This window comes from Lagopus leucura, unplaced genomic scaffold (assembly GCF_019238085.1).
Source record: "Lagopus leucura isolate 7727_CA_CO unplaced genomic scaffold, USGS_WTPT01 Super-Scaffold_100083, whole genome shotgun sequence".
In the NCBI taxonomy this organism is placed as follows: domain Eukaryota; kingdom Metazoa; phylum Chordata; class Aves; order Galliformes; family Phasianidae; genus Lagopus; species Lagopus leucura.
In genome coordinates, this window is record NW_024962318.1 from 465,681 (window position 1) to 486,954 (window position 21,274).

The 21,274-nt window shown below is 59.0% G+C and overlaps 2 protein-coding genes across 3 annotated transcripts in view; one reads left to right on the top strand and one right to left on the bottom strand.

The window, feature by feature from the left end:
- The window catches only part of BCL2L1 (BCL2 like 1), a 17,714-nt gene extending 3,567 nt beyond the window's left edge, over positions 1 to 14,147 (top strand). For both annotated transcript variants that reach the window (XM_042887399.1, XM_042887398.1), the window contains exon 3: positions 12,467 to 14,147. In XM_042887399.1, coding sequence (XP_042743333.1) covers positions 12,467 to 12,604 — 138 coding nt within the window. In that variant the 3' untranslated portion in view covers positions 12,605 to 14,147. The remainder of the gene's footprint in view (positions 1 to 12,466) is intronic.
- A 217-nt stretch (positions 14,148 to 14,364) lies between these two features.
- Positions 14,365 to 19,401, bottom strand: LOC122188795 (bactericidal permeability-increasing protein-like). The gene is made up of 16 exons (XM_042887400.1): positions 19,272 to 19,401; positions 18,105 to 18,284; positions 17,856 to 17,970; positions 17,593 to 17,721; positions 17,359 to 17,514; positions 17,214 to 17,277; positions 17,055 to 17,115; positions 16,876 to 16,967; positions 16,621 to 16,797; positions 16,471 to 16,530; positions 16,007 to 16,174; positions 15,799 to 15,866; positions 15,520 to 15,562; positions 15,186 to 15,279; positions 14,965 to 15,111; positions 14,365 to 14,489 (listed from the first exon to the last, which is right to left on the bottom strand). Exons 1-16 carry the CDS (start codon positions 19,399 to 19,401, stop codon positions 14,365 to 14,367), a joined length of 1,809 nt encoding a protein of 602 aa, XP_042743334.1.
- Between the last annotated feature and the right edge of the window lie 1,873 nt (positions 19,402 to 21,274).

Genomic DNA, 21,274 nt, shown 5'->3' on the forward strand with positions numbered 1-21,274 from the left:
GGTATATAGCCTGCAGATGTTTGAGTTTTCTCTTTGCTTCTACTTCTGCATCTTAGTGATTCCCTGCTGATGTAACCTTTACTGGTGCCCACTGGAAAGAGTTCGTGCTATCAATCGTTAGTATCTAAACAGTGGGGTACTGCCTCCTTTGCATGCGTGCTGTGGCCTTTTAGCCTTATTCATCCCCAGCTCCCAGCAGCCGGCTGCAGGGCAGGATCCTCAAGGCCAGCTCTACAGCCTCCTGGCAGCTGGGACACACAGGGGCCCTTCAGCAGCACCAGGACCATGGGGAGTAGGTGCACCCAGGGAGGGAGCGGTGCACCCAGCGTGCAGGAATCCCTGGAATGTGGCCGCCCTGGGGCACTGCCTGGGTGGGGCTGCTCTGAAGCTTGGTTTCGATTAATAACCTGGGATCTGCTGGCTATTTTGGCTGGCTTTGTCTAGCCCATTAGCTCTCTCATCGCGCAGATAACGCTGGCCAAATGCTGAGTTCCTTCCCCCCCCCCCCTCCCTCTGCCTTTGGCTTTTAAAGCCACAGATTAGTCTTGGAATTGAGTGATCAAATTGAGGTTTCCAAGCTAGTGTGGCTGTTGCTGTTAGTGACGGATTGGGTTGTATCCTGGAGACCTAGGCGATAATGCAATCTGATTTTTTGTAAATGAACTCTCTGGGGGATTTAGATTAAATCACTGGTGGAAAATCACTGGTCTCTGCTTGTAGGGAATGAAATACCTCCTCCCTCTCTTCCCCACCCCCAATCAACTATCACAGTTAAGACTCTTCAATTTTTTTCTGTGTCTGTCTCTAAATTCATTGTTTGTAGCAAATATTTGTTCAAATAGATTGCAGAAGGGCCAGGACTGCCCTATCTGACCCACCCACCCACTCTGCCTTTGAAGATCTCTGTTAGCCTGCTCCTCTCCCAGAGAAGCAGCCTTGCTCTCTCTCCTCCCAACCTTGACTGGGGTTCCCGACCTTGCTGCTGTGTGTGAAACAGAGCTGGGTGCTGCATGGGGGCCGTAGCAAGGGAATCCAACCCAGCAGCCTCCAAAAAGCAGGCTTATAAGCTCCCCTGAAGTACTGAAAAGCCACATTGAGATCTCCCCGGAGCCTTCTCCAGGCTGAGCACCCCCAGCTCCCTCAGCCTTTCTTCATCAGATGCTGTGTAGGCTGCTGAGTGCCCGCGATATGGTGCATCCATGGGATGCTCCCTAGGCCCTAACGTGACTCCTGCTACAGGGAGCAAACTGCCTGGGGCAGAGCAGCCCCTCTCCTGCTGCCCTGTTTGGTGCAGGACTGCTCCCAGCCTTCCCAGGAGGTGCAGTGGGTGAGTCCCAAGGTGGGGGATCAGCTGAACAAAGGAGAGCAGAGGATGGTGGAGGGAGTGAGGGTTTGCCTTCAGAGAGGAGTGCTCAGGCTGCCGAGTGCTGGACTATAACAGCTTTCCAGATAAACCATTTTTTGAAGGGGAAGTAATGATAAATCTTGCTGTGTAATATCAACGTGGGTATATTTTGTCATGTTTACTGGCCCTGCCTTGGCTTCTCCATCACTCCACAATCTGCTACTAGGAAAACAAACACACAAGCAGAACTTCAGGGGATTTTGATAGCCAGCCCTGGGCTGAAGAGAGCTGCTGCCTCTGTGACTCATCAAAACCAACCAGCGTGTGTTCTGGAAGTAGATGCTTTGAGCAGGACTGAATCCCCCTGGCTGTGAACTTTAAACAGTGAGGCCAGTGGTGATCTGCGGCATCAATGGGGTGTGGAGAAGTCTGGTGAGAGGTCAGACATGAGAGGAGGAAACGCAAGGTGAATGAAAAAGTGCCTGACATGCATAGGTGCATTGGCCATGCCTGATGTGTTAAGAGGGAGGGAGCTGAGCAGTGACAGTGTTGGGTGACTGTGTTTCCTTTGAAGTTAAATGTGCAGACTAGGGCCTGCATCCAGTGCTGTGGAAGGCATGGAGGTAGCTCTGTGCACACAGAGGCAAGAACAGGATATGTGGTGGAGGCCAGGGCTGAAAGTGTGCAGGGTCTCTGTTATCAGTCTGTAACTTCTGAATCCTGACAGTCCAGGCTGGTCTGGAGTGGACAATTCCCTGTGAGTCCCGTGCTATCAGTGCTCTGTGGCCATCAGGGCTTCATGTGCTGAGGCAGACACGTTGTACTGCTCTGCAATGGACTGGAAGCTTGTGGTTCTCTTTGGGGAAAACCCTTAGAAGATGTCAGTGTAGCAAACTCATTTTCTATTTTCTCAGGTTTTTTTTCTTGAATGGTAGGAAATGACTCAGAGTGCGTCATATGACAGATTGCAGCTGGGATTTCATCCTGTGCTCTTGCTCCAACCTTCTCAATGACCTCAGGTTAAGAGCTAGACTCCCATTCAGCTCTTCAGAAATGCTTTTTGGCCTTGTGCTGCTTGTCTGGATAAACTGCACATGTTTTCCCCCTGCACCCAGTGATGCTGGCTGCCCCTTTCTGCTTCTGCTGTACCCTGAGATATGCAGGGGAGCAGCATGAGGTGTGCAATGCATGTACAGAGTGGCCCAGCTGCACACTGTGCCCTGTGGGGAATGCAGCCACCTCTGGGAGAGCACTGCTTTCCAAAGCTCTGCTGTTTTGATGAATGAATGACTCTGGTAGTACACGAGGTTTTGGGACACCCAGGCACTGTTGATCTTGTTTGAGCTCTCAGCTCAGCTTTATGTGTTGGCAGAGTTTGCTGTGGGATGTGACCAGGCAATAAGCAAGGATACTCTCTGCTTTGCCTTCAGTGATTGTTCTATGCTCTGGACCCCTTGCAGCTGAGATGATGATCCCAGTGTCACCTGCTTGGGGTGAAGAAGCGCTGTCCCCAGCCGAGTCCCTGCTATCCCTCACCAGTACCAGGTGCTGCTGAGGCAGGATGGCAGAGCACTCCAAGTGACAAGAGCTGGAGCTCTGGGCTCTGCAGCACTGGCAGCTCCTCCAGCTGGCTGGGAACCGGGAGTCTTTTCTGCAGTGCTCTCCAGGAAATGCCATTGGAATGACTTCCACTGCCGCTTCCTGCCCGGCCGCAGCAGCATTCCTGCCGCTAGACCGTGAAAGATGCAAAAACGTGCTTCCAGAGCTCTGCTTTTCACCCCTTTTGCTCTCCTTCTCTGGGGCCCCGGCCTGTTTTCCTTCTGCCCCTGGGCGTGTGGTGCAGTTTGATTACGTTCCTTAGATCTGTGATTACAGCAGGCGCCTACAAGGCAGAGCTGCCATCTCTGGGGCTGGCGCTGGCTGTGACTCAGGGCAGCCGCTTAACCCCGAGCGCTGCAGCACAAGGGGATAGCATTTCCTCCCCTCCCAGGGGAGCCTGTGGGAACTCACACTCGTAAAGCCCTCTGAGATGCTTTAATCCAAAGAGCCGTGGCTTTTAAAAAGCACCTGTGAAATTATTAACAAACTGTTCCTTACTGCTCTGTGTTCACAGCTGCTCTGGATAATGCTGGTCATCTTGATCATCCCGCCCTTGTGTAGAAGGGAGCCGGGTCCTTCCCTCAGCACAGCCCATGGTAGCTGCTGTGGGGCACCACATCCCAGCCAGGAGGGCTGGGAAGGAGCAGCGTGCTCTGCAGCATTCTGAATGTGTCCGGAGTGCTCAGCTGGGAGCAGCTTGGTGTTCCTGTGTGTGTTGTCCACCTCCTGCAGCACTCATACAGCCCACACCAGGCATTAGCATGGTGCCGTGCTCCAAGGCCTCTGCTCAAGCTTCTTTCATTTCTACCTACCTGCTGCAGGCTACAAGCATAGCCCCTTCCTGACAGCACAAAGAGTATTCATCCAGCAGCTATTTCCCCACTAAGAGTGAAGCCAGAGCATTCCCAGAGGGAAGGGGAGGGCTGGGTATCAGTTGTACAAGTGCAGCTGAGCTGCTGAACTGAGAGCCAAGGGGATTGATGGTGGTTTCTGACATGGCAATGCGAAAAGGGGTGGGAGAGGCTGCCCTTCCCCTCTGGTGATCCCAGAAGGGGCTGTCTTGGAGGTGCTGCCTTTCTTCCTGGATGATTCAGGGTGAAAGTACACTCAATTCAGGGTGGCTGCTGGCTCGGAGTGGCAGGAAAGCAGCCACGTTCCTGCCCTTCTGAGAGGGATGTTGCCCTCAACCACTATTGTTCCAACTGAGTAAAGATGAAGGGTGATAAGAGGCATGAAAGGGAAGCAGTGTTCCTCTGTGCCAGGGCACTCCTTGACTGGCTGCTCTGCCCTTGGACAGGGAAGGCCGGTCCCTCCTCCCTGTCTCCACCTGGGAGGGCGTGCAGAGAAGCGATCGCTGCTGCGAGATCTCTGAAGTTGTGTGTCAGGATGTCCTGGGGACACCCAGGGTTTCATTAGAGGACCCTGAGAGCTTCCCCTGCATGGCCTTGGCTGGTGGCTGTGCGTGGGGGCTCGGCTGGGGCTTGGGGGTTGTCGGCAGCCTCCAGGTGGGACACAGCATGCACTGCAGCACAGGGAGGTCGTGGGGGCCGGCGGGGGCCAAGCCGTTAGCAGATGGCCCCAGCTGGGGTTACCGGGGAGCAGGTGTGGGTTTCGGGAGGCAGTGTTTGAAGAGAGATGTCAGTTGTGAACCCGGGGGGGGGGCTGAGCCACAGCTTGCACGCCAGGGAGCTGTGACCTACTTGTGCTGTCAAAACGTTCCTTTTAGGGTTGTTTTGGGTTGTTTTTGTTGTTTGGTTGGTTTTTTTTTTCTTTATTTTTAGGTATTTTGCTTATTTTATCTTCACGTTTAATTTAGTTAGAGAAAATTAAAAATAAAATAAAAAATCCAAGGGCTGAGCAGTGCTGGGAAAGACTGCCTCCAGGAGGGAACGCCTGCTGCAGCTCCGTGCAGCCAGCATCCCTCCTCCGCCCCTGCCTTCCCTCGGACACGTGCGCACGTGTACCAGCCCAGTGCTGTCTCTCAGGATCTCTTTAATGGGAAACCCAGTGCACTCAGCACGGCTGTGTGCCTCCGGGGTAGCGAGGGAGGGAGGAGCGGCCGCGATTCAGAGCATTAACCAGAGCGGTTCCTGCGGGACTGCGGGAGCGCTGCGCTGTCCTGCGCTGCCCCCTCTGCCAATGGAAGCTGGGGGAGCACGGTGTGGGATCTGCCACCGGCTCGGCAGCAGTGGTTGCTCTGGCTCTGTCTTGATAGCCGTTAAGTGTACGAGGAAGGGCAGTGAGATGTGTTCAAGCAAGGGGAACGTTCAGGGGTCTGTGATTCCCCTGGGGAGAACTGCTTGAATTTATTGCGTTATCCTCCTTCCTGCTCAAGCTTGCATTTCAGCTGTGTCTGCAGACATAGCTCTTGATTTAAGTAGATCCAATTAGCAGCTGGCTGCTGGCATTGGCTCAGGGCCGTCACCCTTGGGGTCAGGAGCCCAGGGTATACAGGCCAGGCTCACCTATGGGCACAGGGCTGCCTGAGCTGGGCTGGGAGTAGGGCTGCCCTGCTGGCTTCATGCTGCTGGAGCTGCTGCCAGCCTGGGGCTCTCACAGCTACCATCAAACACTCCAAAATGCAGCTGCTTGGCAGCATGCAGGGCTCAGAGCAGGAGCTTGCACAAGAAGGGAGGCAAGAGCTGCTGAGTGGTCCTGCAGGGCCACCCAGTGACACAGTGCATGCTGCCCGTACCCGGTCCTGTCCTGCAGCTGGACTGCGTGCCCGAGCAGAGGTGGCTGCTGGAGCTGCTGTCAGTGCGGTGGTTGCTGCTCCAAGGAGAACAGAGCTTTCCTCCCTGCTGCAGGATGAAGGGCTCTTTGGAAAGCCAAGAGAAGAGGCTATCGTGTAGCTGGCTGTGTCTGTGAGCAGCTAATGCCGTGCTCCAGCGGAGCAGGGCAGCTGTTGGTCCCATCTGCACGTTGCTGTGCTTTTATTATGACTTAGGCTGCAGAAGGTGGGGGACCTCACGAGCGTTGTGCAAGAGGAATGGTGGGTGGCAGGACGTGGCAGTGCTGTGCATGAAGCTCGTGGCCTGGGCTGGGACGTGCAGGCAGGGGGTGTGTGTGCGGCCCCAGGCAGTTCTGGGTGACATAAGGCTTATGTGCTGAGAAAATGAGGGGTTGCTACCTGTGAATGGTCGACCGCAGTGGTGCTGTAAGTGCTTCCATCCTGGAACACTGTGGCTCAGGAGCGTATTACACTTGTCAGAGAGCTAATGTCTTTTATTAGAGCAACTGACCTCATTTAGAAGCTTCCAGTGCACCAGCCAGTGATTATTTCATGCAACAGCACATATGGAGGAGCCCAGAGCAGAACATAAAGTCCTCTTCTCCTGCTGCACTGTTCTTATACGTTTGCTGTATCAGCTCTGTCCTCTGCTTCTTCCCCTCGAGTCGGTGAGGATTTTGCTGTAAGTGGCTCCACAGGCAGAATTATTTGAGATTTCATGTGGACTAACAGGAAGCGAAAACAGAATGAGCACATCTTCCTCCTCTTCCTGCCCCTCCACCCTTTCCCCTTTTTCATTCAAGTGCCATGTAAAGAATGCTGCAGCCTTGTGAGGCGCTCGGGATGCGGAGGGAAGCAGGGTGTGCTGCTGGGATGCTGGGGATGGGTGACTCCAGGTAGGACAGCCGGGGAGCAGGCACTGTGAGGAGTGCAGCCAGCACCACTCAGCAGGGCCTCTGGCTGGGGGTAGGGCTTGTGGCGAGGTCAGTTGCTGGGGAGAGCTGCGAGGATCACACCACAGCCCAGGGTGAGGGGAGCGTGGCTCTGCACCTGGGCACACGTGAGCACAAAGCATCGTTGGCACGGGGTGCCGTTGGGGAGAAGCAGCGATAAGGTGAAAACAGAGCTTTGTTCCCTGGGCGCTGCTGGAGCACGGAGGTGCTCTCCCTGTGTGCCAGGCTCGACCCAAGGAATCGCCGTGGAATTAAAGCAGGAGCATCCCCTGCCCCCGGAGCGTGCCCCTAGCACAAAAGGCGGGCAGGCTGCTGAGCCTGCCGGGGTTCAGACACCATCTGTCTGCTGGGGAGAAGCATCAGAGAGAGACGTCTTTCCTTGGACTATTCGGCCTAATGCTCTTCGGAAAACAATCCCATTCCCAGCAGGTGCTAATCTCTTGAGTGGATCCGGCTCAGCCCACGTGCTCTTGGCTGTGCCTTTGTGCCTGAGCTGGTGGCTCCCCGTGCCCTGAGCCTGCTGCTGGCCTGGGCTCCCGCACCCCTGGGAGCCCTCAGCCCGGTGAGTTCTGGGAGAAGCTCTGATGAAAGATGGATGCAAGTAGATTAGTCACTCGCACCGTCTCCTGCTTTAATACACATTAATGTTTCAGCAGATTTCTGAAACGGGAGAGCACAATTCCCTCCCCTGCATCTCTTGCTGCGTGCAGCAGTCTCTGGGGCAGGGAAAGGGGTTACAGCTGTCTTCCGAGCCCCTTTCATGTATTTGGAAAACGCTAAAATTGTGCTGAATGGTGTGGGGTTATTGCAGGTTCCCTGGAGCTGGTGATGAAACCAGTTTGACAGGAGGCTGCCGCGGCGAGGATTAGGGCTGGAATGTGCTGCTGAGGGTTTGTTTCTGCTTAGGGAAGAGCTGGCTCCAACCCCGGCGTGCGCTGAAGCCCTGCAGGTACGGCGGGGCAGGGTTCGGTGCGGGGCTCAGCTCGTCGCCCTGCGGAGCTGCGGGTCCATCCTCACGCACAGCCCCGCAGCTCTGCGCCCCGAGCGGGCGGGCGGGCGGCATTCCCGGCCATTGTCATGGAAATCGGCAGCTGCTTCCCTGGAGGTCGGCATTTGCATAACACAGCCTCGTCCCTGGGGCGTGCAGCTGCGCTGTGTCCGTCCCCACGGCCCTTCCCCAACCCGCGTCCCATCCCCAGCCCGAAGCTGAGGGGCTGGAGAAGCCCAGAGCGGCGCCTGGATGGCAGATCTTGGCACGATGCGCTCCGGTCGGGGGCTCAGGCTGTGCTCCATGGGGTGACACCACTGCCCTCCTTTGCGGCCTGGGCTGAAGATGGGGCGGGACGGGGGCATCCCTGCTTGCTGTGAGCCTGGGGTTGAACCTTCTTGGATAGTGGGGCATTGGGGACCTCCAGATGGCTCTGGCACATTCAGGGACCTGCTGCACCCGCCGTACGGGGACCCGCTGAGCTGTGTTTACAGGATCCCACTGGCACCCTTTGGGAATACTCATGTTTTCCATTTTTCTGAAAGACCTCAGCAGCCTTCCCCCCCCCCCCCGTGCTTCACCTACAGGTTTGCACATGCCAGTCCCATGCGGTGAGCTGGCAGCCCACAGGGGCTCTGGGAACAGGTTGCTGCCGACGTGAGGCTTTGTTCTGCTCTGCACTGAGCTGCTGCCTTTCTTTCTGCACGCCTGTCTCCTTTCTGAGCACAAAACTGTTCCCAGCATCTCATTAACGAATGTCTGTTTGCCCAGATGACTCCGCTCCTGGCCGTAACCTCTTAGCAGTGACACAGCTGTACTTACAGCTAAGGTACAACAGAAACAGAGCGCCTTGTTTTCAAGTGAAACATTGCCTCGTGATGAGGATGTGTGGATCGGGAGTCAGATGCTGTGGGTCACGCTGCTGGCTCATGCACAACCCCAAGCAGAGCACTTAACCTCGCTGCACCGCTTTCAATCTGTCTGGGAGTGGTGTGGGCTCATCCCGCAGGAGGTTTCAGAGAGAGCCAGCTCATTTTTCATCAAGCACAATAAGGTTCTGGGCTGGGAAAGCCTTTTGTGTGGGGCTGCCTCAATAGGTGCATGCTTGTGGGATGGAGCGCAGGTGGGGGCTGTGACGTGCAGCTGGTGCTAGCAGCCGGGCTCTGCTCTGCTCCGTGCACACAAAGCACAGCCCTGGTGGCAGTGGGACCCCGTCGGTGTTCAGGGCATGGGGAAGCCTTCTGCCTGCTGCCAGGGTCCCCGTGTCAAAGCTGCACCACGTGGCCCTGGCTCACTACGAGCAGGATCCTGGGCCTGGCTGCTTCTCAGCACCTCAGTGCCTGCCACAAAAGGAAGCCTGGGGTACCCGAGGTGCAGCTGCCCCTTCCCCTCCTTGCAGGGGAGCAGATGGGGATTAATTGCTGGCATCTGCTGCCTTCACCTCCCTTCACAGCTCAGTGTTACTGAATCCTCTTTCCCAAAGTGTTGCAGCTTATCTTGAAAGAGGAACCTGGTCTGTTTCGCTCACCATGAATGGGATCCAGTGACTGTCGTCCCCGCTGTTCATCCTGTGCTGCTGAATGAAGGCAGCTGGCCTGGCGTGTAGAGCAGCAGGAGTCTGAAACTCGGGCTCTTCCCCATTTTCAGGCCTGTCCTGAGTGCTATCTCAGCTCAAGCTCGAATCTCCTTAACGTGCTGTCAGACCCAAGACAGAGAGCACTTGGAGTGGAACCCATTCATGTTTTCCATTTGCTGCAGCCTGCTGGTCTGTGTTTGAAGGGCTGCTGCACCCTTCTTGGGGGCAGCATTTTGAGGTGGGTGGGTGGCAGTTTGAGTCACTTCATGAGGTCCCGAGCCCTCTGGCTGCTGGCCCAGGAGAGGCTCTGCATGGGGTGGCACGGGGTGCATGCAGCAGGAAGCTGCAGCAAGAAAAAGGGCTGTCCTTCCTGAGAGCTTCAAAACTGGGGATTGCCTCAGCGAGGTAAAACCTCTGCTGTTTCCTCACTGCCTGGGCCAGAGCATCCCCTCTGTGTCACAGGGATGTGACGGGGTTGGGGCAGTGGAACGGCCTGTGCTGGGGCCGGAGATTGTGACACCGACGTGCTGTTGCTACCATAGTCCTCCTTCTGAGCAACTCAGGAATTCCAAATATTTCCTCTCAGATAAAGGTGACTGGGGGAGGCCAGGATTATCTGGACGTGTCTGGACAAGCCTCAAAGTCCAAACACGAGGCCAGAATGGTCAGAATTGATGCTCCATCGGAGCGCTGGACTTCAGGAGGAGGTGTGTGGGGGGGGTGGGAACCCAGCAAGGTGCTTTTCCCTAACCTTCAACCCCCCCAGGCTGGGAGAGATGAGGCTTCTGCCTGTTTTTGCCACTGCCCTTGCTCCAGGATTGCTGTTCCTGGGGCACACATCTGGGATCACAGCTGTGCTCTGTGGCAGGACGGATCCCCAGGCCCCTTATCCATGCTGCAGTGACCCCAGGGGAAGGAAGGGGATCCTGTCCCGTTCCCCCCACCACCACACTCAGCTCCTATCCCGCTCTTCTCCTGTAGCACCCGATAGTTCACCATATGCATTTATCTCTTTTTCAGCAAACACTTCCTTTTCTTAGAAACAGGCTCTCCAAAGCCTGTGCTTCTTGGAATTGCCTTTCCCCAAGCTGCGAGGTACATACCAAAGAAAAGGGAGCCTCAAGGGATGGGATGCTGTCCTGTCCCCCCTCTGCCCTGGGGCCTTCTCCCTGTGACTCTTTTTTCTCACCCTTGTGGGAGGCTGTGGCTCAGAGGTGCTACCATCTGCGTGGCCCCTGGCACCTCTGTGGCCTCACTGGGTACACTGGGGACATCTCTTTCCATGCCCCAGTAGGACCCTGAGGAGCAGGGACAGAAGCACCTGGCACTGGGCTCAGTGGGACCTGCCTTAAGGAATATCTGAGCAGTGAGACTTGTTTTTCTAGAGAAGATACCTTGATGTGCACAGCATCTTTCTTTTGACCCGAGTGCAGCTGCAGCATCGAGTGCTTTGTGTGCAGCTGGGACATGACCCAGGGGATGGAGCTGGGGGCCACAGCACGGGGGTGCATTGGGGCTGCTCTGGTCAGTGCTGTGTCTGCTGTCCTGCTCCCTGTGCCCACTGGTTCCCATCAGTTCTTCTACTTGCCACATTCTGTCACCACTCCTCTGCTTGTCACCACCTATCAGCAGAAGGATTTCCTATGCTGTAATTAAAAATATCCCCTCCGTTGGTTTAGGCTCTCCTCCCATCCATCTCTATCTGTTTCCACAGCCTTCCTACTGAGACTGCTGAGCAGAGCTGGGAGCAGCTGCTCTGGGCAGCACCTACACGAACCAGTGGCTGTCAGCTGCTGGGTGGGAGGGCTGTGTGGCCAAACAGGGGAAGCAAGACAAGCTGCATGCATTGTAGTGCAGCACCTTGATGTGCAACAGCTTGCTGTGCAATGCAAACGTGTGGCAAGGTGAAAGACCAGGCAGGAATGCTGTCCCAGCCTTGGAACACTGTGGCGAGGCGTGACACCAGCACAGTGCCAGCCAGGCTTATCTCTGCTTTTCCAGAGCAGCTGCTTACTGGAACTGCATTCACTTATCAGGGAGCAGAGGCCTCGCTGGGAAGATGGCTCAAGGTACAACACTGCCAGCCCCTGGCTGAGGCTGAGCTGCAGGAGGTCCCAAGGCCAGAGGTACACAGCCTGTAGCCCTGGGGCTCCTGCTCAGCTCTGATAAACCAGTGCAGTGAAGCTCCCTGCAGCCTGCCTTGCTGCTGACCACAGGGCCCTGCACTTATCCTTGGTCTTGCAGGGTGATATCCAGGTCCTTGGCATTCTGCTCCCTCTTGGTTTTGCAGGGTCAGTGGTGCAGGGCAGCAGCACTTTGCTGCACGGTGACATCTGCCCAGTTCTGGCTGTGGCTGGGGATGCAGGGCTGGAGAGGCCGGCTTGGCTGGGCCAGGCTGGAGCAGCTGCATTCCTGGGCTGGTGCTTGGCCACACTCCCACAGCCTGGGGGAAGGCAGGGCTTCTTGTCCAGCTTTACAGCAGCAACTTGCAGAACCCAAGTGCAAAATGCAAAGAGTGCTGCAAGGTGACCCAGAAAGGACAGGGGAGCAGAGGGATCGTGAGGCCCTGGACACAATGATGCTTGCATTGCGATCATGGGCTGTGGCCATGCTGCTGCTTCTCAGACTTCAGTGGCAGAGTGCAGCCTGACACTGGCTCCGTTTGTCTCCTGCAACGATCACGCTTTGATGCTAATTTTAGAGCCTTGTGGTATTCTCCTTGAAAATCTTTCCTGGCATCAACTTCTCTCATGGCCAGTCCTGTGCTTCCCCCCCTGTCCTGTGTGCATAATTCAGAGCAAGGAAGCACACGGCGTCTGTCATCCGCTCGGTCACCACCAGTGCTTTCCTGCCTGTGGGAGCCTGGCAGCCTTTCTGTCAGTAGGGCAGTGAGGCCCTGGCACTGTTGCCCAGAAAGCTGTGGGTGCCCCATCGTTGGAGGATGGGGCCCTGGGCAGCCTGAGCTGGGGGGTAGAGGGGGGCAACCAACCCGTGGCAGGGGTTGGGGACTGGATGAGCTGTAAGGTTCCTTCCAACCAACCATTCTGTGACTCTGTTTCCCGGGGTGCCTCGGCCTTTTCCAGCTTTGTGTAGGAGAGCCCCAAATCATCACAGCCTGCACTGTGGTTGAGGAGTGGGCAGCAGAGGTGAGGGAGCCCTGTGAGCTCTGGGATTGAGGGCAGGCTGTTCTCCAGGGCCCCAACCGCCCTGCTGCTCACTGCTGGCACTGCAGCCCCATTCCTTCTCCCTGCTCACCGCTGTCTTCTGCCCACAGGAGCGCTTTGTGGACCTGTATGGGAATAACGCTGCTGCCGAGCTGAGGAAGGGCCAGGAGACCTTCAACAAATGGCTCCTGACCGGGGCGACCGTGGCCGGAGTGCTTCTGCTGGGATCCCTGCTGAGCCGCAAGTGACCCCGTGGTTGTGTCCCCTGGCACCAGGACGGCTGCGCCTTCACCGCCACATCCACCACCCAGCTCCCGAGCACCACCACCACCACGGGGCCCTCACCCCGCTCCACGGAGCTCCTTCCCTTGCGCCTCCAGCTCCTTTTATTGTAGCCCCTCTCATTTACCGTTCCGTTGTGTTTTAAAGGCGCTGAGAGCGATGCAGCACTTCAGCCAACAGCTCCCAGTGCTGGGCAGATCCCACCAGTAGTGGCTAGAAGGTGTCCCAGCCCTGCAGGATCCTTTAGATCACTTTGAAAAGAATAAACAGACTTATTTTTGCATGTGTGAGTGCGTGCGTGTGTGTAGATGTGTCACTAATATAAAGTTCCCCAGCCAGAGCAAGGATCTGGGCTCCAGCCTCCGGCAGGGTTCCTGCTACCAGCCCTGCCCTGCTGCAGCAGCCTGGCCACCACAGGGACAGGGCTGAGCTTTGCCATCCCTGTCAAATCTCTCGATTGTCCCCTGCTCGCCTGGCACTGCAGTGAGGCAGAGGGCACTGGGAGAAGGCTGATGGTGAGTAGCCCCAGACTTGCCTGGCAGCCCCAGAGCCTCTGTCCCCTGCACCTACACCAGGCACAGGGCTGTACCTCCTCCTCTTAACCCCCTCTTCCTCATCCCCCTCCCTCTGCTCAGAGTTGCTGTGTGGCACTGCATGCCCTCCTCTCTGCCCCATGTCCATCCCTCCCCACGCACCCCATGCCAGGAGCCCGCTTTGCTGTTGCATTGGGGCCGGGATGGAGGCAGGGGAATTGAGGAGCACTTCCCCTTCCTGCAGACACACAGCCAGAGTTGGGGGGGGGGTGGCACAAGGGGCCCACCTGTGGGACCACAGCATCCCAGCAAACGCAGGAGCACGGAATGGGTGTCAAACAGCCAGGGGATCAGGACCCCACGGGCAGCAGACAGCACAGGATGAGGTTCTTGTACATCCCCGGGACCACAGCAGGGGAACGGCTGGGGTAGGCGAGAGCCTATGGGACCAATGTAATGTAGAAGCCAACCCCAGGGGTAGGAGCAGGGCTGAGCGGGTGGCAGAAGCTGAGGGCTGGTGGCCACATTCTCCCAGCTGCTGCTGCTGGTCCCCAAAGCGCAGGCAGTGGGGTCCCTGCCCCGTGGTGTGGCTGTGACGGATGTGTGAAGTGATAGAGGTGACCACACCGCTTCCTCAGGAGCAACTCCTCATCCCTGGGAGACCACCAGGGCCCCCCGGCTGTCCCGGTGGGCTGGGCTGTGTACATAGCGCCCGCGCTCTGCTGTACATATCCGAGTAGTTTTTATTCATTTGTGAATACTCTAATGCTATTTTTGTTATCTGTACGTCTGTATTTATGTGTGGTGCCACGCTCTGCAGAGGGCTGGGGCCGGGCTCCGCTGCTGATGGAGCACTCGAGAGAGTGGGGTGTGAGTGGGGTGTTCTCCTAGCCCCGCTCCCCAGCCCTGCGGGGCGAACGCTGAATGCTTTAGTTTGCAGGTGGAGGTGAGCCCACAAATAAACTCTGTGATTGGAGCTGGTGCTGTGTTTTTTGAGTGTCACACTGTGGGGCTTCATGCAGGGCTGCCCTGTGGAGGGGGAGGGAGGGTGGGCAGAACAGGAGCCGAGGCAGAGGGTTCTGTCCCCATTGGGGTGGGGGTTACAGCTGTGCCCGCGGGTGCTGGGCAGGGTTGGAGCACACACAGAACCGGGGCACGGTGCTGCCTGCTCCCCATCCGGCACAAATCCATGCTCATCTCTTCTGCTTCTCCTCCCTGGGATCGGGCTCCTGTGTCCGTCCTCGTGCTGTGCCCCCAATGCGAGGACAACGGAGCATAGCCGGAGGCATCCTGGTAACCCCTGCTGGGCTGGGTGTTGCTGTTGAAGCCGTAAGAAGGGGAACGCAGGGCTCGGAGAGGCAGATTGCTGCGGGGCCCGGCCACGGAGACCCCACCTCGTCCTTTATCCCCTCCCTTGGTTCTGCGGAGCCCCCGAGCGCGGCGCTGCGGATGGATGCTGTAAGCCCGGGGCTGAGCGCTCCCTGCTCCCGGAGCCACGGGCACGGGCTCCCTCGCGTGGGCGAACCGGGAGCTGCTCGACGGCATCGCGAAACGAGAGGGCTGCGGGACCCCCCGAGCACCTCCCCAACTCAGTGGGACCGGGGGGGCGCCGAAGGCACCGGGAGGCACGAAGGCCCATCCGCACGAGCGGGTGCCGCCCCGTCCCCACGGAGCACCACGCGGTAATGCGGTGGTGACGGCTCCGTGCGGGGCTGGCAGCGGGACGAGGCACACACAGCCTGGCTGAGCCACACTGGCAGCTTTAATCCCAGCCGATGGGGCATAGGACCCACTGCTCAGCCGAGGCTGTGAGGGCATGAGATGCCAGTGGGATGGGGACAGGGATGGGGATGCAATACAGCGTACAGTGCCTGCGTCTTCCCACACAGATGCAGGTCTCAAGGCTTGTAGTGCAGGTCTGTGGCGATGAGCACGAAGCCCTGCGTGGAGAGACGGGTAAGAGAAGGGCATGGTGGCACAGGGACAGGGGTGAGGGGACAGGGGTGGCACCCACCTTGTGCAATGACAGGCGTGGGTGCAGCAGGGTGATGCCATGCGGGGTGGGCAGCGGGATGCCGGGACGGAGCCGCTCTGCAGGGATAGCAGAGCTGTGAGTGGAGTGGCACAGAGATACTGGGGGTTCAGGAGGAAGGGGACACAGCACTTACTGTTGGCCCAGGGCACCCCAAACAGCCACAGCCCAAACTTCAGCATGTTCTCCAGCTTCTCCACCTGTAGGACACCCATGAGCGCAGCCAGAACATCTCCCTCAGCCCCTGACCCCATGCAGGGTGTTGTCCTCACCTCCCCCCTCCTCATCCACTTGTGGCCCCATCACCACCACTCACCTGCAGTGGGCCCACATACGACATCACCTGCACCACGCTGAGGCTGAGAGGAGAAAGAGAAGTCAGCATCAAGCGCAGGGATAGGGCTGTCCCCTCCATAGGGCAGGAAGGGGCTGAGGACTGGGATAGAGTTTGAGCAGCAGGGCAGTGGGCACAGGTGAGAATCAGGAGCAGGATGGAGTCGGAGCCGATGACACGGACCCAGGGATAGGAATAGCCAGAGGTGGAGCGTGGGGACAGCTCAAGGAGCCTGGACACAGCACAGGCCTGGGGACTCACCTCTTCAGCCCCACTGTGCCCCCCAGCCTGTTCCCAGCAATGGTTGGCTTCCCTGTCACATTGACATCCTGCAACAAGAGGAGAGGTCAGAGAGACCGGAGTAGTGCCAGCATCGATCCCGTATGGCCCCAGCATCACCTTGTGTCACCCAGCACGGCCCCAGCACACACAGCCCCCAGCCCCAGTGCTGTGGCAGCCTGGCACTCACAATGTTCAGCAGAAAGGCAGGGACTCGGGTGGCATTGGGCAGCACCACGAAGGCCTCAGCAGAGCCGAAGAGAGCCCCATGCAGGGCGTTGGGATGGCAGGAGAGCAGGGGCTGCCGGCGGGCCCAGAGGTGCAGCTCCACAGGGCGGCTGGGGAAGTGCTGCTGCAGCTGGCAGAGCGAGGGCAGGGCTGGAACCGAGCTGCCATGGCACTGCCAGCACCCAGCAGCACCACAGCCAGGGAGTGACAACACACCCCATCCTGCCCACATCCCAGCTGCATCCCATCCTATGTCTCATCTTCCTGCAGCACAACACAGCTGTGTCCTGTCCCAGCTGCATCTCATCCTGAATCCCATCTCTCCCACATCCCACCCTATGCCTCAGCCTGCCTGCACTCCATCCCAAACGTCCCATCCCTCCCACATGCCTCCCCATGGCCTCATGGCCCCCACCCCACGCCCACCTGCGGGGCGAAGCTCCCCATGCTCTCTGTGTTCAGCTTCAGGGGGAAGCGCCGTGGGAGCTGAAAGGCAACAGAGGTTGGGGTGCTGTGGGGGCACAGGGGCACCACAGCCAGGACCCCAGGGGGCAGCAGCTCTGCCCTCACCCATACCATCTCAGCAGTGATGTTCCTGCGCAGAGCTCCGGCTGTGAAATACACAAAGGCTGCAGTGTTGGCGACAAACTCGGTGACAGCCACCAGCAGCATGGGCTCCTGCAGCTCAGGCAGCTCCACAGGCTGTGCTGAGAAAGGGCTCTGCCACCGCCCGCGTACCCCAAAGAACTCTCCCTGCGAGGACAGACCCAGGGATGATATTTGGATTGATGAATGTGAGGCCCAGCCCAGTTCCCTGTGTGATGGCTCTACCTTGAGGTCAACGTCCCCGTGCTGCTTTGTGATCGCTGGCTGTCCCAGCAACGAGAGGTCAATGGCAGCAAAGGGGTCGAGCTGAGCAGACACTGCAGGGTGGTGGGGACACACAGGGAATGAGCCAGACCCTCGTGTCCCACCAGCCCCCAGTCCCACTGCCCCCTCTCCCCATCCACCTTGCACGTTCTTCAGGCTGTCCTGCAGCCTGCCAATGCCCTTCTGGATCTCGACACAGAGCTGGAAGCAGAGCAGAGCGTCAGGGAGGCTCAGGGTAGGGGTCCCTGAGCTCCTCTCTAAGGCACAGGGGCAGCACTGGAGTCACCAGCCGAGCTCACCTGCTTGTTGAGCTGCTGCCTCAGGGTTCTCTGGAGCAGCGGCACCAGGAGGTTGTACAGCCAGCTGTGGGGCACAGAGCAGGCGCTCAGCTCACCTCCCCAACCCACCCCCGAGCCACAGCAGGAGCAATGGAGTGACGGTCACCTCTGTCCCTGGTGGAACTCCAGACGCAGGTCGGTGCCGCGGGCGTCACAGCCTGCAGCCCACATGGAGGGCTGGCCCTGCTCATCAGCACCCAGCCCCAGCAGCACAGCCACCGCCAGGTCCCTGATACGCAGCCGCAGCGAGCCGCTGTCCCGCCTGGGGATGGCACAGCTGAGCACGAGGACAGAGGTGGCCCTGTCCCTGTCCTCACATCCCGACCCAGCGAGGACTCACCAAGCACCCAGCTGTGCTCGCCAGGTGGCACTGAGCTGGATCCGGGCACGCTGCACTGTCAGCTGCACACCCACATCCTCAGCAAAGTCCACGGTGGAGTCGTTCATCTGCAGCTCGTGGATGTGGATCCTGCACACAAGGGGTGGCTGGGGCTCAAAGCAGTGCCCCAGGGATGGGGAAAAGGGACAGGGGTGGATGTGGAGATGGGGATGGAGATGCGGGCAGGGATGGGGATGAGACGAGCACATGTGGGCAGCTCTTACTGAGGCACGGTGTAGTTGAGTCTCCTCAGGAATGGGGCCTGGTAGGAGCCCTGTAGGTTCACATTGTGCTCCTTCTGCAGCAGCGAGCGGAGCAGATCCAGCCCAAAGCTCCGGCCTGGGGCAAAGCAGGAAGCTCAGGGCTGGCACAGGGGCACCCAGAGTCCCTCCAACACCCATCCTCATCATCTGCGTGTGGTTCCTAAAGGCCCCACCACCACCAGCACAGCCCAAGCAAGTGCAGACACCTACCATATTCCAGAGCACTCCGGGTCACCCGGCCCTTGATACCAGGGCTGGAGGTGGAGGTGGGCACGCAGGCAGCCATCAGGAGCAGGAGGCACAGCCACATCCCCAGGGTTGCACCGCTCAGCAGGTGGACACGGGTTGGGAGACTCCCACTGGCACCAGAACATCTGCAGGGCCTTGGAGCTGGAGCAGAGCACATGGCTGAGGGCACCCAGCCGACGCAGAGCCCCCAGCATCCTCACCAGCTCAGGCCTTATATCGGGGCACATCGACTGACATCAGCTCCCGTGCGCACATCGGGGCCACCGCACTGCTCCAGCCACCAAAAGCCCGGCCTTGCCCAACGAGTGAGTCAGAGGGGAAGCCAGTTCCCCTGCTGTTCCCCGTTTGCGCCTCTCCTGGGAGTGCAGGAAGGAGAGGGTCCCACGTGCCGTCACTTCTGGCTGTGGGCTGCACGGGGATGGAGACACCACCACAGCCCTGCCCTCGTGTCCCAGAGAGAGGGAACAGCACATAGGGCTGTGTGGGGACCCAGCAGGGCCTCCGTGCCCTGCTTAAGGACAACTGAGGAACAGGAAGATGGGACAACATGAGCCTGGGGATGGGTTCAGCCTATGTGTAACCGTTCCCACCTCAGGAGGGTTCTGGGTCATACAGGGTCAGGGAGCCCCAGGACACGGCTGACAGCCCCAGGCGCAGGGTGACGGGAAGGCAGGGCCAGTCAGAGCGAGAGCAGAACTCTGTGGTCCTGCTGAAAGCCCCGGCGGGCAGTGAGGAGCTGAGCTCTGAACCCACTGCAGGCAGGGAACAGCCCACTCCCATCCAAGGAAATCCCCTGCGGGGATGGGGCAGGGGGCTGCATGGGGGGAATGCTGCTGGCCCAGAGACAACGAGTGGCCAGGAACGTGGACACACACCTACAGCCTGGCTGCAGTGCGCACTTCTTGGGTCTGGGGTCCCACCCTGGCCTTGTATGGGACACAGACCCTTGGCCAACCACTGCTGAGCAAACCACAGCCCCATACAGCGCACCTTAAAAACTCTTGCCCTCTTCCTCTGGGCACCCATAGCTGTGTCCCCTAGGCCAACCCAGCCAGCAGCACCATCCCAGCACCCCGGCTCAGTGCCATCCTGCCCCTCCAACCCCAGGTGCCCCATGCCCATCCTCACCGTGGCCAACAGGGGCAGCGGGTCCCATGGTGGGTCCACTTTCCTTGTGAGAGGCAGCGGGCAGCAGGGACCTGTGACGCCAGTGTCCATCCCGGGGTGGACGGGCTGGTTGGACCGGAACATCACCCATGTCCCCGTGTCCCTAATCCCTTCCGGGATGAGTCAGGCACCCACCGCAGCACCCAGGACCTGTTGGGTGCCCGCAGGGGCCAGGCCCTCCCTGGGGCTTTCCCACAGATGCCGGCGTGGATGCATCCGGCACAGCGGCACGTGGCAGCACTCAGCCCAGCCCTGCTGGCCTCATCCCTGCCCTCTGTCTCTTCTCAGCGGTGCCCGCCCTGTGTCCCTGCCACAACACGTCCCTATGCCTCAAACCAGGAGGATGCCACGTGGCGATGGCACCGAGCAGGGTGGGAGCAGAGGATTGGGACAGTAGGAGCGGCGACACGCAGAGCTCTGCTCCCCATGATGATACACGTAGAGACCACGGCCAGACCCCCCATCAGGCAGTGCTGAATCCCCCCCCAGGGCAGCCGCCCCCCGGGTTCAGCCGTGCAGTGCGAGCGGACACCGGGAGAGGGAACCAGAGCTGCGGGAGCAGAGTGCTGGAAAGGGATCGGGGAGGTGCTGGGAGAGAGGCGGGACAACGGGTGAGTGCAATCCCAGGGACCCGCTTCCCACATGCTCTGCTGCTGGCATCAGGTGGGCTCGTTTGGGCCACATCCCAGTTCCCTGCATCCCTCGCTCTGCTGGGAGGGACTGGTTGTGCTGGAAAAGTGCACACGCAGCTGTGAAGGCAGCACTGTGCAGCGGCACTACTGGCCACACACAGGGATGGGACTGCAGGAGCGATGTGGGTCCCATATTCCCACTATTCCCACCCCATCCCAACCAGAGTGGGACATACAGCCATCCCCTCATCAGGGGCACATCAGCATACCGTGGGTATGAACACTTGGAGTCAGCCTGGGGGATGCAGCTGGAGCCCCCAGAGCCTGGGTTGTCCCCCAGCCCTGCAGGCTGTTCCATGATACACCACACCCAGCGTGAGCACCCAAGCCTCTCCACTGCCACTGTAGTTGCACAACCGTGTCCAATGCAATTTCCTTCACCAGGAACGTTGCTCATGCCCTGACCACGATCCCAGGATGAGCAGCAGCTGCACGGGCAGCACCACAGCATCCCAGGCACAACAGCTGCTGCCGCAGCACGTGGGGAATTGTCCCACGCAGTGTCCCCTGCCCAGCTGCTGTAATGACTCACAGGTGACAGCATGTGAGTCATGGGAGAACCACGGGCATCCCTGTGGGGAAGCGGGGCGAGGGCAGGCCCAGGAGTTGCCCGACAATGGCCCAGCTGCAGCTCAGCCCTGCCCCGAGGTGTGGGACCCAGGTGGGCTCGGAGCCCTGAGCCCGGCACCCACCTGCAGGGGGCAGCTCCAGGCCTTGCTGCTGTTTCCCACGGCAGGAACAGAAGTGGGAGCCTCTTACCCTCCAGCCCAAATCTTAGCCTCAAACCACACCAGAACCCAGGGCAGATTAAGCAGCAGGACATGATGGTCTCAGGGCAAAGCGACCGGCTCCACAAGCACGGTGCTGGGACAGGGATGTGACATCTGCAGTCCCAGCAGCGCATCGCAGAAAGCTCCAGCCAGCAGCCTGCACCCCAAACCCTCCACCAGGAAGCTGTGGCCGCCCCAGAGGGAAGCAAGGAGCCAGCCCAGAGCCTCCGGCACCGCGGGGTGCACAGGAAAACCCACGGCCAGCTCAGGATCTGGGAATCCAGGTGCTCCCTGCTCCATCCCAAGGTTCCCCTTCCCCAGCCCACCCTGGGACGCCCCAGCACCACCACCATAGCCCAGCCCCAGTGCTGCCACACCGCGTGCAAACAGCCCGCACCAGTGCAGAATGGCTCCTAGGGGTTTGATGCTCCGTGCCCAAACCCCCCCCTCCCACCACCACTCAGCAGCCCCATGCAGTGCGACCACGAGGAAGAAGCTTGCC